The sequence below is a fragment of the Python bivittatus genome, unplaced genomic scaffold (genome assembly GCF_059951505.1).
Source record: "Python bivittatus isolate LINGU-HERP-01145 unplaced genomic scaffold, Pbiv_v1 ctg000340_np1212, whole genome shotgun sequence".
NCBI lineage: Eukaryota > Metazoa > Chordata > Lepidosauria > Squamata > Pythonidae > Python > Python bivittatus.
In genome coordinates this window covers 101,349-121,538 of record NW_028277056.1, presented here as the reverse complement: position 1 = coordinate 121,538, position 20,190 = coordinate 101,349, and the positions used below count along the sequence as shown (strand labels likewise).

The window sequence follows — 20,190 nt, the reverse complement described above, 5'->3', positions numbered from 1 at the left end:
CGGTCATCTCATTTAATCTTGCATTTGGTTATCTGGCTAGCCTAACGCTAGCCTAGCTTCATGGATTTCACTGGTCCCGTTGCGGCAGGGATGTGCAGTGCTTCACGTCCCAAGGCAAACGATGCTCCGGGGTCCGCCTGTCAGGGCCTTTCCTGGGCTTGCTTGCACAGTAGCTGTGTCATCCCCGGAAAATGTGCATTTCCATTCAGGAGGCACCAAGAGGGCATGACAAGGCACTTCAGACATGCTGTTGGGGCCTCTTTAATACGAGGGCTAATACAAGGGTGTATTTTCTGGGGGTGGCTACTGGGGTTTCCTTAAGGAGCAGCAGATGGGTACAATGAGCAAGCTCGCTCTGAAAGCTTTGCCTCCAAAGCACAGAGCACCCCCATATTGGTCTAGCACTGCACTGTAGTCTCCTTATTTTGCTGGGTCCTTTTGCCATTTGACTTCCTGTTATCCCTGGGAATCGGTAAACTGATTTCAGGGAGAATTATCTGGCAGATATGGGCCTTCTGCAACTTCCTGCTACAATTCAAGGAAACCCAGATTCCTTTTGCAACCCCATCTTGGGCTTATCTTTGACAGTTCTAGCACGGCAAAGATGCCCCCCGCCCCCAGAGCGGGATGCTCATCACAGGCAGGTTGGTTGGAAGAATCAGTCCAGGGAAGCTGAAGGGAGGAAGCGCCATCTGGGAAGGGACAGCAAACGGGGCGGACAAATTGGGGGAGCTTCCCAATCAGTTGGGAGGCCACAACAGGCCTTCAGGGATATTACCGAGAAGGTTTTTGACCCCTGAATGTGAATTTTAGGGTTTGGGAGTTTAAGTCTGGAAATAGGGGTGTTTCAACTCCCTAACATTTGTGCTCTCATTCCAACATTTTTGACCTCCCTTTTGTTCTGCTGCTGAAATCTGTACTGCATCTTGGCAGTACAATCTTGGGGAGCTGGAAGACTGCAAAAAGTTTGCTGAGGGCCTTCTCCAACACTGCCATGCTTGCCTTTTCAGGCAGACTGAGACGGGATGCCGATCTCACACATCAACTGCATTCTGGGTTATGTGGCACATTATCACCATGGAAAGTGCCCTTCTTTTTCTGAGGTTTTAATTTCATGAATTAAACTTAAAGTTCACCTACAATTTTGCCAAAGTGGAATCTATCTAGATGCACCCAATCAGTGGCTGTGCCTAGGAATCAGAATGGACTGTTTGCACATATTCTCCAACCAGACAGAATATTCTACCATTAAAAGAGCATATGCACACACTACACAAAAGCCATTCATAAATATATTCCATACACAAAAAACATACCCCACAAAATATGCACAGATACCTTAATCCCCCCTCAGGAAAAAAAAAACCCTCTCCACTGTAGGATAGAAAGGAAAGACTTTCCTACAAACACAGAAGGAGACCAGTCCTTTATCTGCTATAATTTGGGGGATCCCATCTGGATCTTAGCAGGACCAATGACTGGATGAACACGCCACGTCTGCTTCACTCATCTGCAAAGCTGACTCTGGTTTATTAAAGGAAATCCGTGGTTAGGCTATTTGCAGATTCAGTCCAGATTCTCACTTGTCAGGAACCAGTTTCCTAGACTTTGTACCACCGTGGCATTGCCCTGATTAGCGCATTTCTAGCTTGAGCCCAACTCGGGGAAGGGGTTCTAGGAGTACCAAACACTCCACTATGGTATTTAAGCCGAGATAAGTGGGCTTGCCCAGATGTGAAAACACTCATGTCTGTTGTTTATCCCACACCACTGGTCATCAGTTGTAGCTGGGTCTCTGCCTAACAAGGAACTGGAGAGAGATTTACGCAGGAAAGCCAAAAAGCCCTTCACGTAACTCCAACTCCAGCAGCAGAAGGAATCTCTCAAGAAGGGAGAGAGCGAGTGAGCGAGCGCTCAGCCTGCCAAGAAAGAAAAGAAAAGAAAAGAAAAGAAAAAGCTGTTCCAGAGATTTGACTCCAAAAAGCACAGGATTGGGGCCAGGCCTACGTCCTTCCTGGATGCAAAACACAGGAAGCAAAGACAAAGAAATACTCATGGTACACTCTGCAGTCAGGAAAACGAAAAGATAAAACCAAGAAAGACCAAAGAAGGTTAAGATTAACAAAGGCATGTAGAAAAGATGCCACCTTGGCAATTTTAGGACCAAAAACTGTGTAAAAATCAACACAGAAGGTTTGCATAGGCCAGTCTCAGGCCAGCCAAACCTTGAAGCTTCCTGAAACACTTGTGACCAATGAAGCGTTTATTAATTTATTTACGGTTAGGCGTGCGTCAACGATGCCCTGAAGGTCAGAGGGTACAATGGTGATGCGCTGCTGACCCTGCAGGAATGAGATTGCCCTATCATGGTCCTTCCACCAGCAAGGAGGGTTCGAGGCTGGGGGCCCCTGGGTTGCCCTGATGGAGCCAGTGGTGCCCAGGAAGCTCCCAAGAGGCAGGAGGGCAGGGGCCTTGCTCCACCCACTGCCACGCCCCTTCCCTGCGGTTTGGGAGTAGGAAGCCGCCTTAAGAGCAGTAGCCCTGATATCGCGACCCCTTGCTTTCGCTGGGTCCAGCCTCCTTTGAATACCATCCGCGTCGGTGGCCACCATGCCCCCAAATGGGACCACATTCTGCTGGCAATGAATGTAGCACTGAGAGCTTTCCACTGCTCCCAAAGCACAATGTTCCTCTATAACCTAACACAAAGTTTATACATCCATGGTCTGTCAGAGGATCTCCAACAAGAACCAGCAGCCCAAAATGGTCCAGCTGTTCTGAGCAGCTCCCTGGATGAGCACGAGGTTCAGATCCATGCCATAGAAGCAGCATCTAGGCCATACCCAGACCAGGTCCCCACAGAACTTGCCATGATTTTCCCCAAGGGCCAGAGTGCACCCCTGCCTGTGCCAGCAACGGTAGGAGCCACATGGTGAGAAGCTACCTTTCCTACTGTCAGGAGGCCCCTAGAGCCGACCACCCCTCCTGCCGTTTTCCCAAAGATTGCTCCTGACTGCATCCCAACCTCTGCTCACCTGGAGGAAGCAGGTACCAGGGGACACATTCTCCTTCAAGGAAACGTTGTAGAAATTACTTTCGAAGACAGGCTCGTTATCGTTGACATCCTGCAGGGTGACAAGAACCACTGTGGTTGAGGAGAGCGGGGGCTTGCCACGGTCTGTGGCGAGCACAGTCAGCTGAGGCTGCGGGTCAGTCTCATAATCCAGAGCGGAAGCAGTAGTCACGATGCCAGTGGCGGGGTCAATGGCAAACCAGTGGGAATGGGTGTGGTGGCTGTGCAGGATGCTGTAACGAATCTCCCCGTTGGGCCCCTGGTCTTTGTCACGAGCCGTCACTTGCAGGACAAAGCTGCCCGGGTAAACCACTTCGGGGACGCTCTGCTCGTACTCCTGAGCATCGAAGAGAGGGGGATTGTCGTTGATATCTGTCACCTGGAGCACGAAAGCCGACTCAGCGCGCAGGGGGGGAGTTCCAGCATCAGTCGCTGTCACGCGCAGCTCATAAGAATCCCGTTCTTCGCGGTCGAGCATTTGATCCACACAGATCAAGTAGATGATGTTGTCTTTGGTAGTGAGAGCAAATTTCCCTTCACCCCCCTCCAAGGAGACGTTGACATTGGCATATTCTCCATAGTCAGGGTCTGAGACAGAAATGCGGGCCACAAACTGGCCAGGCTGAGCCCCTTCGGAGATGCGAGGGGAGCCATCCTCGCTGAGGAAGATAATAGTCATGGTGGGCTGGTTGTCATTGTAATCCCGGACCTGGATAGTGACAAAGGCCGTGGAGACTTCTGGGTGCACGGCCCTGTCCCGGGCCTGCACTACCAGTTCGTGCACCTTCCGCAGTTCGTAGTCCAGCCCCTTGTTGAGCTTGATTACTCCCGTGGACGCGTCGATGGTGAAGTACTGCTCCGGGTCGCTCTGCCGGCGGTTGATCTCATACACCACTGCCCCGTTATCTCCCTCGTCAGCATCCCAGGCGAAGACCTGAAGAATGCTGCTCCCTGGGAGGAGGTTCTCGGGGATGAGGGTATGATAGCGGCTCTGGTTGAAGGCCGGTGCGTTGTCATTAATGTCCTGGACAGAAACATCCAACGTCATTTGGGAGCTCCTTGGGGGAGATCCGCCATCATAGGCCTCGAGAAGCAAGGTGAAGACTGACCGGGCCTCCCGGTCTAGAATGCTGCTCACGACCAGCTCTGGGTGCAAGACCCCATTGGGTCCACGGCGCGTCTCCAGCTGGAAAGCCTGGCCCACATTCCCCCCCTTGATTGCATAGCCCTGGGTGCTGAGCAGGTCGCTGTCTGCGTCGAAGGCAGGTTCCAGAGGGAAGTGGCTGCCGGGGGGAGTGTGCTCCGGGATGAGGAGGGAGGTCCGTTGCTTAGAAAAGGTGGGGGCGTGGTCATTGATATCATTGACCTGGATGTTGACCTCCACCGTGGCACCATCTGGGGTGACCGCAATGAAACTGTAGTGGTCGCGGCTTTCACGGTCCAGCACACCTGCTGTCTTGATGATGCCCGTGTTCTCGTCAATGTCAAGATCTGTGGTAACACCGCTGCCCTCCTGGGCAGAGATGAAGTACATATAGCTGGTGGTGCCAGCGGGCAGGCCTGCACTGATGTCCCCAATGATGGTGCCTGCGGGCATCTCCTCATCGACCTGCAAGTCCAGAGTGTCTGGCACTGCCGTGCCCTGGCCCAGGTGCCAAAGCAGCGGCGGCAGCAGCAGCAACAGAAGGGCAAGCGGCCCCATCCTCAGCTGCCCCCTGGAGCTCCTTTGGAGGGTGCCTGGAAAGAGTTGCAGGGCCCACTCGATGGGGCAGGCACCTTAATCCTGCAAGGGGTGCAAAGAGAAAGCTGGTCAGGACCAGAACAGCAGCCGAGTGACCCCCACATGCCCATTCCTGAGAGACTGTGGGTGCGTGGAGGGGGACAGCAAATGGGATGAGTAGATGATGGGCTACTGGGACATGGGGGGAGCACCCCACCCCATTCACCACTCCTGCCTCTCCAGATCCCTTGTGACTATCTCCCCACCTCGGTGGAGGCCACTGGCCTGCCAGGACGGGTGCGTTCTACTTAGGAAAGCTCTGCAGATGGCGGGGGAGGGGGCGTGCCTGAGGTCCCTTTCCCTCAGTAGGGAGTTAACTACCCCGAAGAGCCTTGCTGGGCCAGGGCAAGACAGGCAGCGCCCCGCTTTCCCCCACCCCACCCGGGATGCCCAGTTGTGGGTGGCTGAGCACTGGGGGACAGGCCGCCTCAAGCCCGCTCCGTGCTCCAGCCACAGGGGAGGGAGCACCTTCAGGCGCTTGTACTGGGCAGCAAAAGCAGGGAGGGAGACCCCCTCGGCCCGGAGCTGGCTTCCTGCGGCTGCTGGCCAAACTCCGGGGAACCACAGCCCGGGCTTCCCCAGCAGCTGCGAAGCCCCCACTGGCCTGGGTCGGCCAGCACAGTCTCCGGCGAGCGCACCAGGCCGTGATGGGCGGGCGGGCGAGCGCTGGCCACGACCCCCTTTGTTTCGGCTTCCCCTGCGCCCGCTCGCGCGCGCGCTCTGCTCTCCCTTTGTCTGCGGCTCCCTGGCTCCGGCCCACCGCTCGCTCCCCCTGCCGTAGCTGCCTCTCACTGCAGGGCCGCGGGGGAGGGGAGGAGGGGAGGGAGCGGGGCTGGCTCCGGCCCCAGGAACGGGGGCTGCCCCCCGCCCCCCTCCCGCAGGAGGCTCTCGGAGGCCCCGCGGCGGCTTGGAGCCCGGGCAAAGGCTGGCTTAGCGGTCTGCGAGCGGGGAGCCGCGCGCCTGAGCTCATACTTGGCCAGGCTTGAAAGCACCCCCCGCCCGGGGCCCCGCCGCCGCCGCCGCTCTCGGGCAGGCTGAGGCTCCGGCCTGATGGAGGGTGCGCCCCTCCTGGCGCGGCGGCCCGGCCGGGGAGGGCGCGCAGCAGAGCAGCCACGCGCGGCGGCCGCAGGGTGGAGGCGGGCCGGCTCCCAGCGGCAGTCTCGTCTGGAGCTCGTGCCTGTCGCCGGTCGGCCCCCGGGCCAGATCGGGCGGCGCAAGGGAGGGCGCGTCTCTTTCCTCACCGCGCTCGCTCGCCAGGACTCTTCCCTGCCCGGGCGGGAGCAGCGAGCCCCTTCTTGCTGGAGGAGCCGGGCGCAGCCCCGCCCCGCCCCGCGGAACCTCCTCGGCTAAGCCCGTGGGCCAGTCGAGGGGAACACTGGGCGGCGGGGGCGGGGGGGGGCGCGAGCGCTGCTCCGCCCTCAGGGTGAAGCTCCGGCCACAGCCGTTGGGTACCCGGTCCGGAGTCAGAGCGCGCTTCCCCTTTCCCTCGGGTCGGGAGACGGCGACTTCGGCTCAGTAGCCCGGGGCTGGCCTCCGCGCCCCGCGAGCGCTGCGCCGGGCCCTTGCCGCCGGCCCGAGGGGGAGGCCAAGGGCAGGCGTGACCTCAGCGGCACCAGGCGTGGAGTCGCCCAGCGCCACAGCTGGTTCCAATTTGCCCAGCGCCGATCGCGGGGGGGAGACGAGCGAGGCGGTTCCAGCCGGGCCTGTGAAACGTGAGCCGCGCGCCCGTCCCTCGCGGAGCCCCTGCGAGCAGCGCTGCGCTCCCTACAGCCGGGCCCGACGGCAGCGCCTCCCTGCCTCCCTCCGTGCCTCGGTCCTGGGACGAGGAAGGCTGCTAGGACGGGCAGAGGCGCGAAGAAGCCGAGACGGGGACGGGGGCCCGGAGCCGGATGGCGACGCCCCCGTTTCGCGACCCCTCCCCCGCCCTTCTCGCGTCGCCAGGAGCGCTCCACGGCTGGCTTCCCCTGCCCCGCCCGGTTGCTGGACAACCCGAGCGAGCGAGCCAGCGAGCGAGCGAGCGAGCAGATTGCTGCGGGATGCGTCCGGGCATCCCGGTCACCTACGTCCATCTTCTTTGCTGGCCATCCGCCTGGTGCACCGTCTCTGGTCGGCGACGTAGTCCCGCGGCGAGGAGAGGCCGCCGCCGCCGCCGCCGCTTGACGTGTGCTCGGCTCGGCAAGGACTGAAGTCGGACTGGATGGGTGAATGATGGAGCGAGCGAGCGAGCGAGCGAGCGAGCGGGGTTCCAGTGAAACCCGAGCCGCGCTGCCTCGCCCGCTCACTCCGCTCCTGCCCGGCCCTTCTTTCGCCGTGGCGCCGCGCCCCCTCCCCTTCATCCCCCCCCGCCAGCCAGTTCCCACCCACGACTCCACGCCGAAGAAGCGAGGTTGCGCGGCGGAGGGGGGAGGGAGGCCGGGCGGCCTGCCGCTTGCGGAGCGTCTGTGCCCCTCGGAGCTGGGGAGCTAGGGAGCTGGATACGGGTCCCGTTGCGAGCCCGAGATGGATGCCCCCGCCTCCCTCTTCCCGCCGGAGGTGCGGGGTGGGGGCGGCGGCGGCGGCGGCGGCGTGAAAAAGACAGCACATGCTCAGACATCTCCTTCGGGCGCAAGGCCCCCGCGCCACCCCGCTCAGTGCGCGGTCCGGTGGAATATTCGCCTCACTTCGGTTGGCGGCGGTGTGAATCGAGAAACCGCCCGCTTGCGACTGGAAGAAGGTTGGGCGGCCGAAGCAGTTGGTCCGGGCGGGTGAGAAGAGGACAAGCCCCGCCCCGCCCCTTTTTTGCCAGTGCTGGGCAATTGTGAATTCACAGAACTACAGTGCGAGAGAACTGGCAAGACTGGAACAAACTTGCTGCAGCTTTCAAATGCAATACTTAGCCTCCAGATTTTACTCATTCATTCATTCATTCATTCATTCATTCATTCATTCATTCATTCATTCATTCATCATGTTGTATATATTAGCTGCCCATCAGTTCAAACAGAAAAAAACCCACACCCCTTCCCTCCCTCCCTTTCCCCTGGTAATCATCCAGGAGAAGCTTCAAATTACCTCTTCAATCTGGGCGCTCAAAGCAGCGCAGATGGCACTCTCTGTGTGCCACAGAGTTTGTGGCTCCTAGCCTGACCTCTTAGTCACCTCACTGACCCAAAGGAGGTCTGTATCTGTCTCATCTCGGAAGGGTTGCCTGAGGGCCCTCCTTCTCTCGTAGCTCAGAAGACTCAAAGCACAGCGTCTGGTCTCTGCGGAACAGCCACGAAGCCTGACTACGCACGCACACACGGAGAGCAATGCTTCCCACCAAACAAAGTTCCCCTGCATTTAGAGATGGGAAGGCTTGGGAAGGCTTAATACAAGCGTTGATGGCCGACGGCAGCCAAACCAGAGCGCGCACTTCTGGTGTCTCTTTTGCCATGACCCAGCCTGTTGCTTTCTATCCTCTGACCGGCTTGAGTCTTTGGGCATCTTCCACCCTCTTGGACACACCCCACAGCTGCTTTCTTCTGCAGGACTGGGAAGGCTCTCCTGCTGTTGTCATTGGTGATCTTGCTGCCTGGGCATCCCTCAGTGGATGAATTGCCGTTTGCCCTCCTCCACTGGCAGAGTGTTAGAACTCAGTCCCATGTCTTAGGGAAACCTGCAACCCTTGATCGGTATTTGGATGGGAGACACTCAGGAAATGCTGGGGTTGGAGACTAGCCTGGGAAGTGGAAACATGTGGGAACATGTGGCAAAACACGTCCATATTATGGACAAGGAAGCAATGTGAGCACGCCTACATAATCACCGGGAGATGAGCGTGAGTTCAGGGGGTTCACTGCTTTCTGTGCTGAGAGGTACTTCTTCGTGGATACTGTATGCTTATGTAAGGCCTGGCTGTTCCTGAGCATCTCTGGCCCTCCAGACTACTGGTCCACATTTCCCCAGTAGAACCAGCTGAGTGACTTTGGGCCAATCTCTCTCAGCCCAACCCACCTCACAGGGTTGTTGTTGTGGGGAAAATAGGAGGTAGGAGTATTATGTATGCTGGCTAGAGCTGTACAAAATGGGGGCAGGATATACATCTAACCGCAACAATAAGTTGCCCTTTGTGCAGTCCAAAACTAAAAACAGGCCTTCAATATGTCGTCCCTTCCAGAGCTCCCCCCTTCTCTGCTTGGTTGGGGCTGTGGAAGGGACGGCACATTGAAGCCCATTGCCACTGCCACCTCTGTGCTTCTTGGGTGGCCCTTCAGTAGGGCTGCCTTTCAGCCCACCTCTCCATGGGTCTCTGGCAGCACCCCTAATGACAACCCTTTGGTTTTCCATGGGTCACAACTGTGGGCCCCTGCAGTGCTTTCTCTTCTCTTTTGGAGAGTAAATATTCAAGAATAACCTTGCGGGGGGTGGGGGGCAGGAGGTGGAGTCTTTCCTCAACCCACGCTTACTCCTCTGAGCAGCAATGTTGCCCATCCAGAGCGCCAGGGGTCTCCCGACTGCAGGAAATACCCAAAAAGGGCAAGCAATGCACTGGGGGGAGGGGTGGGGCAGGAAAGATTCACATGCGCCCGGCATGCTTGGTGGCTGGCTGGGAGAAAGGTCTTGGCCTGGGGGGGAGGGCACTTGATAAAAATGTCAAAGCCAATGTTACAGTACTTCTAAAACCAGCCGATGGGCAGATCTGGTCAGGAATCCAAATGAAATGCCGTATTGCCACACACCTGCATAAAACGGATTGACAAAGCAGAGCAAGAAGACGGGCCAGATGATCCAAGGGTTTGGCAAGGCTCCCGTGATGGACGTTTGCTGCAAGTGCAGCTTTTCAGGCTTGTTGGATGTACAGTAAGAGCAGCGGTGAAGGTCCCACTGCCACGCTTTCTGCCGCTGCCCTTCTAGCCTGTGTGCCCTCTGAACTCCCTGCCAGCAGGGCCACGACTGGAGTAAACCGCAGGGAAGCTGAACATGGGAGACCAGGCTGGGGTGGACTGACGGCACGCCCTCTACTGCTGGCTGGTTTCACCCGCTTTGTGAGCACAGAATGCACCGAGCCAAAGTTCTTCCCGGCAAAGAACATTGAGAATGCAGCCCCTGGACCCGGAGCTATCTCTGGTTCAGGGCGTTGTGCGAGCCAGCCAGAAAGCCGCTGCCTTCAGCCCAAGGAGGCGGTGGATCGGGTGCCTTCAAGGATCAGGAGCTACAGAAGGGGCTGGCTGCATTGTGGTCCTGCCTCCCATTCTGGGCTCTGCTGTGATGCCATCCTGGGACGGGTGCTTCCTTGCGTTTGCGATGCAAGCGGTCTGGCCTGTACCTTCCTCAGGTCAGAGGCTCTTCCGGGCTTAACTGTCCTCAACAGACTCTGAAGAAGGCTAAGATTCAGATGGCCCCAATCCTGTTGGCCTTCTATAAGGTACTGAAGACCTGGCTTCTTCCTCAAGCGTTGGGGCTGGTGGTTAGGTGAGCCCATTGATTAGGTGCTCTGGGTCTGTCTGTCTGTCAGAAGGGATTTATTTAGACCTCTGGCACACTGTATATTGATTGTTACTGTAATTGTTTCTCAATGTTTGGGGTTGCTCTTTTGTTTTATTGCTGTTAGCCACCCAGAGTTGCAGCAGGGGGATGGGTGGCCATATAAATTGCTTAAATAAATGAATAATGGTCACAGCAGCAGCCCACCTCTCTTGTCTTTAGATGTCTGGGCAAATACAATATACTGGAATAAAACCTAGTTAGATAGTCCTCCCCCACCAAGTCCTGCCTCATCATGGCACGGGGTGGGGGGAGTTCCTGGGAGGGACGAGCAGAGAACGTTGGGAGCGTGTGCCACGGGCAGGGCCCCCCACGGCGTGAAGGTCATCTCAGCTGCCCAGCTAAAGCCAGCAGGCAGCAATACAGGGAGATGCCGGAGGCAGAGGATCACTGTCGGGACAAGAGCAAAGGCATCCATTCATCCTGCATGTGAAAAGACAGTGGTAAACCGCTCCTGTAATTTACCAAGAAAACCACACGGACAGAAAATACAAAATGATTGGCAATATAGTGGTGGATGATGGGCCCCTTACATGGGGTGGCACTCAACTTGCTACTGAGGAATTGCTGAGGATCTTTCAGAGTACTAATGGTGTTTACAACATGGATAGATTAAAGCCTTTGGGACATCCAGTTGCTCATGTTGCCATGCAGGAAAAGAAAAACTGAAGCTGCAAAGACAGAAGTACAGTGGGAACATGGAACACAAGAAGCATGAACACGAGAAAGCTCAACACAGTAAAAGATGAGATGACATGACTGCAAATTGACATTTTAGGCCTGAGGGGAGTGAGACGGGCTGGGCTTGGGCACTTTCAGTCAGAAGATCTCACTGCTTATAAGTCAGGACATGAAAAACAAAGAAGGAATGGCAAATAGTTAGGAAGAGTATACTAAGAACAGTTCTTGGCCACAATGCAATCAATGATCATATAATACCTATTAATCTTTGTAGGTAACCCTTTAATATGACAAGTATCCAAGTTTATGCTTCAACCACTGATGCAGAATAAGAGATTGATGAGTTTATGGTCCAGTTAAATTTGACAGTGACAGAACACGCAAACAAGACGTGCTGCTTATGGTTGGGACTGGAATGCCGAAGTTGGAAATATTAAGGAGGAGAACCCTTATCAAGAATGTACATGTACTTGTGGTGCTTCAGAGATAAAGAACATAGCACATATACATTATCTGAATGCCAGCTATAGTAAAGTGGGAGATCAATATCCTGAACCACACATTAGACAAAAGGCCCATTGGGATTCATACATTAGAACAACATACAGTGGGGCAAAAAAGTATTGAGTCAGCCACCAATTGTGCAAGTTCTCCCACTTAAAAAGATGAGAGAGGCCTGTAATTTTCATCATAGGTATACCTCAACTATGAGAGACAAAATGAGAAAAAAAAATCCAGAAAATCACATTGTCTGATTTTTAAAGAATTTATTTGCAAATCATGGTGGAAAATAAGTATTTGGTCACCTACAAACAAGCAAGATGTCTGACTCTCACAGACCTGTAACTACTTCTTTAAGAGGCTCCTCTGTCCTCCACTCGTTACCTGTAGTAATGGCACCTGTTTGACCTTATTATCAGTATAAAAGACACCTGTCCACAACCTCAAACAGTCACACTCCAAACTCTACTATGGCCAAGACCAAAGAGGTGTCGAAGGACACCAGAAACAAAATTGTAGACCTGCACCAGGCTGGGAAGACTGACTCTGCAGTAGGCAAGCAGCTTGGTGTGAAGAAATCAACTGTGGGAGCAATAATTAGAAAATGGAAGACATACATACAAGACCACTGATAATCTCCCTCGATCTGGGGCTCCACGCAAGATCTCACCCTGTGGGGCCAAAATGATCACAAGAATGGTGAGCAAAAATCCCAGAACCACATGGGGGGACCTAGTGAATGACCTGCAGAGAGCTGGGACCAAAGTAACAAAGGCTACCATCAGTAACACACTACGCTGCCAGGGACTCAAATCCTGCAGTGCCAGACGTGTCCCCCTGCTTAAGCCAGTACATGTCCGGGCCCGTCTGAAGTTTGCTAGAGAGCATTTGGATGATCCAGAAGAGGATTGGGAGAATGTCATATGGTCAGATGAAACCAAAGTAGAACGTTTTGGTCTAAACTCAACTTGTCGTGTTTGGAGGAGAGAGAATGCTGAGTTGCATCCAAAGAACACCATACCTATTGTGAAGCATGGGGGTGGAAACATCATGTTTTGGGGCTGTTTTTCTGCAAAGGGACCAGGACGACTGATCCGTGTAAAGGAAAGAATGAATGGGGCCATGTATCGTGAGATTTTGAGTGAACACCTCCTTCCATCAGCAAGGGCACTGAAGATGAAACGTGGCTGGGTCTTTCAGCATGACAATGATCCCAAACACACCGCCTGGGCAACGAAGGAGTGGCTTTGTAAGAAGCATTTCAAGGTCCTGGAGTGGCCTAGCCAGTCTCCAGATCTCAACCCCATGGAAAACCTTTGGAGGGAGTTGAAAGTCCGTGTTGCCCAGCGACAGCCCCAAAACATCACTGCTCTAGAGGAGATCTGCATGGAGGAATGGGCCAAAATACCAGCAACAGTGTGTGAAAACCTTGTGAAGACTTACAGAAAACGTTTGACCTCTGTCATTGCCAACAAAGGATATATAACAAAGTATTGAGATGAACTTTTGATATTGACCAAATACTTATTTTCCACCATGATTTGCAAATAAATTCTTTAAAAATCAGACAATGTGATTTTCTGGATTTTCCCCCCATTTTGTCTCTCATAGTTGAGGTATGATGAAGATTACAGGCCTCTCTCTCATCTTTTTAAGTGGGAGAACTTGCACAATTGGTGGCTGACTAAATACTTTTTTGCCCCACTGTATTTTATGTGCAGTCAGAACCCAAATATTAGATAAAAGACAGCCTTTTATCTGAATAAAACAGTACAGCTGAAAACTGCATATGCGGATCTGATTGGGGTCAATTGTAGAGGTGATATACAGTAGAAATATGAATTGTATAGGTAGTCCTCACTTACTGACCACTCATTCAGTGACTGTTCACAGTTGCGATGGTGCTGAATGAGTGGTACGTACAATCGGTCCTCAAAGTTCCAGCCGTTGCACCACCTCTGTGGTCACGTGATTGTGATCTGGGTGTTTGGCAACCAGTTTGCACTTACGATGGTTGCAGCGCCCCACAGTCACATGATTGCTATTTGTGACCTCCTTTGCCCCTTCCCACAAGCAAAGTCAATGAGAATGTTGGCAGGGAAGCTCACAAGTCGCTTGGGTAAGTCTCCCCCATCCAGCAGCCACCACCCCAAAATTGCTCATGCATGCCACTGCAGCCACGCACACACTCTCCCCCACCCGGCAGCAACCACTTGCCTGCCTGCCAGCTTGCTTGCAAGCCACCTGGGACTTGCAACTTCCTGCTGGTTTCCCCACTGCCTTTGGGTCTTGGAAGCCAGCAGGAAGTTGTGAGGAGGTCCTTGCTTAATGACCCATGATTCTCACTTAACAACAGCAATGGGGACTGCCTGGATTGCTGTCACTAAGCGATGTGGTTACATGACATTGCGCTTTATGACCGCACCACTTAGCAATGGAAATTCCAGTCCCAGTTGCCGTTGTTAAGCAAGGACTACCTGTATGTTCTTTTAGTTCTACCTTTTACTCTGTTTTCTTATGTGTGGTGTGATTGTATTTTGTATTTTGATATGGCTTCATGGTTAATCAATAAAGAAGTATTATTATTGAAAATGTAATTAGACTGTGTGGCCTAGGAAACCAAAATGAAGCAAGAGAATGACTTACCAATTTCTGCCAATCCAATGTTTTCTTCATTACTAACACATCTTCAAACAGCCCAAATGGTCCCTATATATATGGATGTCACCAGATGGAGTACACAGAAATCAAATGGACTATATTATTGCTAGAAGGAGGTGGAAGTTCTCAGTTATAACAACAAAGATATGGCCAGGGGCTGACTGTGGAACTGCTCATGAACTGCTCAAGTGCAAGTTTCAGACTAAACTCTAAAGCAGAAAAAGAAAGCCAACCACTTTCCACAATACAATCTTGAGCATATACCCCCCATTTTCTAAGAGAACATCAGGAATTGCTTTGAGGTCCTGAACCTCATTGAACAGGAACCAGAGGAAGTGTAGAATGAACTTAAAGAAGTTGTGAAAGCTGAATGAGAAAAGAGACTGCCAAAGATGAAGAAGCTGAAGAAAGCAAACTGGGTGTCAGAACAAACATTGGAAATTGCCAAGAAGAGAAGGGAAGCCAAAGCCAAGAAAGACAAAGATCTCAGGAAGGAATTTAACAAAGAACTTCAGAGGACTGTTAGAAGAGCAAGAAGCAGTATTACAACAACATCTGTAAAAACATTGAAGATGGAAACAGAAGTAGAAAAACAAAAAAAGTCTTCCAAAAGATGTTTGAATTCCGAAAGAGGTTCCATCCTCAAATTGGTATACTAAAGGATGCCAATGGACAGATAAAAAAAGATGGAGTATATTAAAATCCTGTACAGTACAGATGTCAACATCCAAGATACCTTAGAAGAACTTACAAGAACTTCTAGCACTAGAAGATGAAGTTAGATCAGCACTCTAGTCATTATCAGGTCAGGAGGTTACAGAAATTGATGGAAGACCCACTGAAATATGGCAAGCAACAGAAGAAGAATCAGTAAAAGTTCTAACCAGGTTATGCCAGAAAACCTGGAGGACGACAAGTCAGCAGACTGGAAGAGGTCAACTTACTTGCCAATACCAAAGAATGGAGGCTTAACAGAGGGTGCAAACAATCAAACAATATCCTTAATTTCACATGGAAGCAAAATAATGTTCAGGATCATCCAATGCAGATTAGAGCCCTACAAGGAAAAAGAGATGCCAGATGAAGCCAGCTTTAGAAAAGGCTGAAGAACACAAGACATTATTTCTGGTGCACATTGGTAATTGAGAAAGCCAAGGACTGGCAAAAAGAACTCAATATGTGCTTCGCTGATTATAGAAAGGCTTTCTATTGTGTTGACCATGTCAAGCTCTAAAATGTACTTAGGAAACTGGAATCCCAGAAGACTCATTGCCTCATGGGAAACTTATGCGGACATCAGGAACTCACAGTATGAACCAAACATGGCAAAACAGGCTGGCTTCAGATTGGCAAAGGAGTGAGACAAGGCTGTGTACTCTCCGCTTATTTATTTTACCTATATGCTGAATATATATTAAGGGAAGCTGGATTGAAAGAAGCTGGACTGAAAGAAGAAAATTGGAGGAAGAAACATCAATAACCAGTGGGATAATGACATCACCCTGATGACCAAAAATGCAAAGGATCTGTAGACTTTGGTAATGTCAAGCAGCACAGTGAAAAAAATGGGATTAAAATTAAATATAAAGAAGACCAAACTAATGACAACAGGTACAACAACCAGCCTTAGAATTGACAATGAAGATATTGAAGTGATAGATAGCTTCTGCCTTTTAGGATCAATCATCAACAGTAAAGGAACAAGCAGTCAAGATACACACCACAGACTAGCACTTGATAGAGCAGCCACAAAGGCCTTAGAAAAGAGAATCAGATGCCATGATGTGTCTATAACTACAAAGACCAGCATAGTGCAGGCAATGATATTTCCTGTGACACTTTATGGAAGTGAAAGTTGGACTTTGAAGAAGCAGGATAGGAAGAGTACTGATGCTTTTGAACGTTGGTGTTTGAAAAGACTCCTGAGAAGATCACGGACAGCCAAGAAAACAAACAAATGGATCATTGAACAAATCAACCCAGAGGCACAAATGACCAGGCTCAAATTATCCTACTTCGGACACATTATGCGAAACCTAGCTCTCTGGAGAAGGCTGTAATGCTGAGAAAGGCAGAAGGAAGGAGAAGAGGACAACCAGTAGCAAGGTGGATGGACTCAGTTACAGCAGCAATGGGTGTACCATCGGAAGACCTGAAAGACCAGTTTAGGGACAGATTGTCATGGAGAAAATCTACCTACAGGTAGTCCTCATTTAGTGACTGCCTTGTTTAGCAACTGTTTGCAGTTACAACAGTGATGAAAAAGTAACTTTACAACCAGTCCTCGTGTTTACGACCTTTGCTAGTCTGTAAAACAAAGGAAGGCGAATAAGATCATAAGCACAGTCTCAGTTTCACTCAGCCACTGCATTGCTTAGCGATGGAAATTCTGGTCCCAATTGTCATCGTAAGTTGAGGACTACCTATATGTGGTCATTAAGAGTCAACACCAACTTGATGGCATATAATCAATCAATATCAGAGTATACAAGTGCTTTAACTTTTCAGCTTCAACATTGCTAATTGATTGCCTTCTTTAGTGAGATGTTTTCCACCTCTCAGCTGACAGCCTGATGCAGTCTGAAATAAAAGTACCAAACACTTTTTCTTCTCCAGACCTGTGTTCTCAAAAGCATTTTAAAGAACCAAATCTTAACCAAATGGGAGGTATGCCTAACATATGCATTTTCCAAACATACTGTATATGCACACATAAATAGTTCCCTATCTCTTTACCTTTCCAGGTCTAAGGAACAATTTTATTTAATTAGTTGGCATGGGTTACTGAGGAGATAATAGGCTACCGGCCGGTTATTCTCTAGCCAGGAAACCCTGGTTCTTTTTATCCTCCGTTATCTTCAGCTCCAGTCAAGCCTCAGGATCATCCAGCTGTGCTCTTCTTTCCAAGGCATATCCTCAAATAGTTCAGTGCGTCTGACACAGAATCCCATAAATCCTAATTAGTGTCAACCACTCAGTCCGTCTCAGGTTTAACCAGCCAGTGTTACTCTAAATGGAAACCAGCAGAGCACAGTCCCAAAGCCACTAGAGCTACCTAGTCCTCTTGAGCCATTGCAGGAACTCTAGCTACTAGCCAGCAACTCCGTTACTTGGCAGTGTGAGGTTTGCCCCGTTCGACAGAGAAACTCTCGTGACACGTGTGGTTCACAAAGAAGGTTTACTCATGCGTAACGTAGTAGTCACAAGCAAAGCCAGGACTGGCTTGGTACAATTGCATCACTTGTTATATTCCCCCCTTCCCGCGCTTTTTCCCGCCCCGCGATCACGTTGCAGCTGCGGATTATTGGCCCCCCAATAATCCCCCTTGATTGTTCATGATGGCAGGATCGGTCAGAGTCCATTGTCCCTGATCTCCAGTCCCCCTCCGGCTGGGTTGGTTCCTCCCCGCTACGTGCAAGCCCGCGGGTACTGTGCTGCGTTGCGATCTTGTTTCGCTGCCTGCGGCCCCGTTCCTTGCTGGCTCGCGCCGTTATCAGTTTATAGTTAAAAACTTCCGCTGCGGTTTTCCTGTTTGGCTGGGCGCAGGTGGCCCGTTAATTAGCGGCGCTTCCGGTTCCTCTTTTCCCCGCTAGCTACCGCCGGTGGATTCCGCGTGGTCTGGCTGCGAGCTTCCCTGCAGCCCCGTGCTTCCCTGAAGCCTCGTGCTGACCGAACCTGACATGCCGCCCCCCTGAAGACAACTCCCCCCCCCGGCTCTACTTCGGCTTCCCGGGGTATTTATTGTAAAAGTCCCGCACTAGGTCCGGCGCCCTTATGTGGGTTTTACTCACCCATTCGCTGTGGGACTTGGGGAAATGTTTCCATTGCACTAGGAGCTGGGTCTGCCCCTTGTGCCTCCGGGCGTCCAGTATCTGGTTGATCTCGAAGTGCTGCTCCCCCCCGACCATGATGGGTGGTGGCACTCCCTCTGCCTTGTGCCAGGCGTTCCCCGGCTGGTGCAGCTTTAGCAGGCTGCAATGGAACACCGGGTGGATCTTCCCGAGGCTTTTCGGGAGCGTCAGCCTGACGGTCACCGGATTGATGATCTCTGCAATGGGGAACGGCCCCACAAACCTCGGGCTGAGTTTTTTTCGATGCCTGGTGCGTCTTTAGGTTTTTGGTTGACAGATACACCTGGTCCCCCACTTTCCATTTCTCCTCGGGGAGCCTCTTGCGGTCCGCGTGTTTCTTGTAGTTGGCTTTGGCTCTTTGCAATGCCGCGTGCGCCGCTCGCCGGGTCGCGTCGATTTGGGCGAACCAGGCGTCCAGGGAGTTGATTTGGGATTCTGGCTGAGGCAACTCCGGCATGGGGACGAAGTCTCTCCCGGTGGCTACTTTGAACGGAGAGAACCCGGTACTCTTGTGGACGGCGTTGTTGTATGCCACTTCCGCAAATGGTAGTAGCTCCGCCCAATCGTCCTGTTGGTGCCCCACGTAGCAGCGCAGGTACTGTTCGAGCCCCCCGTTCAGGCGTTCCGTGGCTCCGTCCATCTGCGGATGCGCCGCGGAAGAAAGGGCTTGTTTCGTCCCCACCCGCTTCAGGAACTCCCTCCAGAACCGCGCGATGAAGTTGCCGCCCCGATCGCTGACGATCCGTCGGGGCGCGCCGTGTAGTCGGTAAACATGTTGCACGAACAGTCTCGCCAACCCCTCGGCCGTGGGGACTCGCCGGCACGCTACAAAGTGCGCTTGTTTGGAGAATAAGTCCGTAACCACCCAAATGGCGGTCTTCCCCTTACTCTCCGGGAGCTCCACTATGAAGTCCATGGCGACCTCTTGCCATGGGCTGTCGGGTTCCGCTACCGACTGGAGTAGCCCTCTAGGTTTGCCTTTAGCCCCTTTCGCCGTCGCGCACACCGGGCAACCCCCCGAGTACGCCTCCACGTCCTTCCGGAGCGTGGGCCACCAAAACTGCTGCCGGATTAAGTGGAGCGTCTTCACGAAGCCGTAATGCCCCGCGCTCCGACTGTCGTGGGCTCTTTCCATGACCTCCCGTCGGCAACCCTCGGGCACGTACAGCTTTCCTTCGTACCACCACAACCCCTCTTGGCTGGTTAGCGCCTCTCGGTTCTGCTTGAGCCAAGCGTCCCGCTCTGCCGCCTCCGCGAACCCTTGCCTTACTTCAGGCGCTGTGTCCCGTCGCTCCCCCTTGGTCTGGCTTCGGGTCACCGCCTTTGCAGCCAGTCTGCTGGCCGGGATGATGGAGTCCACGATCTCCTCCCGTAGGCTGGCGTGCTGGGGCATGCGAGACAGTCCATCTGCTAGGAAGTTGCGCTTCCCGGGGATGTGTTTTAGGGTGAACCTGAACCTCCCGAAGAATTGGGACCACCGCGCCTGTTTGGGGGATAGCTTACGCGGGGTCTTCAGGGCCTCGAGGTTCTTATGGTCCGCCCACACCTCGAACGGTTCAGCTGCCCCCTCCAGTAGATGCCTCCACGTGGCCAGTGCCCACTTGACCGCGTACGCCTCTTTCTCCCACACCATCCACCTCCTCTCCGTCTCGGTGAATTTGCGGGAGGCGTAGGCGCAGGGGTGGATGGGCCCCTCCGGGCTGGGCTGGAGCAGGACTGCCCCCGTTGCCACGTCTGACGCATCTACTTGGATTATAAACTGCCGGTCCGGGTCGGGATGGCGCAGGATCGGCTCCGCTGTGAACTGTCGTTTTAGCTCCTCAAACGCCCCCTGGCATTCTGCAGTCCACGCAAGTGCCATGCTGGGCTTGGGGGGTTTCCCAGTGCCCTTGGTTTTTAGCAGGTCGGTTAGGGGAAGGGCGATTTGGGCGAAGTTCGGGATAAACTGTCTATAGAAGTTCGCAAACCCTAGGAAGCTTTGGAGTTGCCTCCGGGTCTGCGGCGCTTCCCAGCCCAGGACATCCCTTACTTTCGCCGGGTCCATCTCGATTCCCCAGCTGGATATTCGGTAGCCGAGGTAGTCTAGTTGCTCTCGATGGAACTCGCATTTCGATAGCTTTGCGTACAGCTGTGCCTTC

At 52.9% G+C, this 20,190-nt stretch overlaps 1 protein-coding gene across 5 annotated transcripts in view; it reads right to left on the bottom strand.

Annotated features, from left to right (window-relative positions):
- Positions 1–9,342, bottom strand: part of DCHS1 (dachsous cadherin-related 1) — a 41,167-nt gene extending 31,825 nt beyond the window's left edge. Inside the window, exons 1-2 of one of the 5 annotated variants that reach the window (XM_088140307.1) lie at positions 6,917–9,342; positions 3,036–4,856 (exon numbers count right to left, since the gene is read on the bottom strand). In XM_088140307.1, the coding sequence (XP_087996433.1) occupies positions 3,036–4,775 (1,740 nt within the window). In that variant the 5' untranslated portion in view covers positions 4,776–4,856; positions 6,917–9,342. Of the gene's footprint in view, positions 1–3,035; positions 4,857–5,321; positions 5,796–5,825; positions 6,039–6,094; positions 6,878–6,916 lie in introns of those variants that run through there. The other 4 variants (XM_088140311.1, XM_088140309.1, XM_088140308.1 and 1 more) reach the window with 4 other exon arrangements.
- Positions 9,343–20,190: the final 10,848 nt, after the last annotated feature.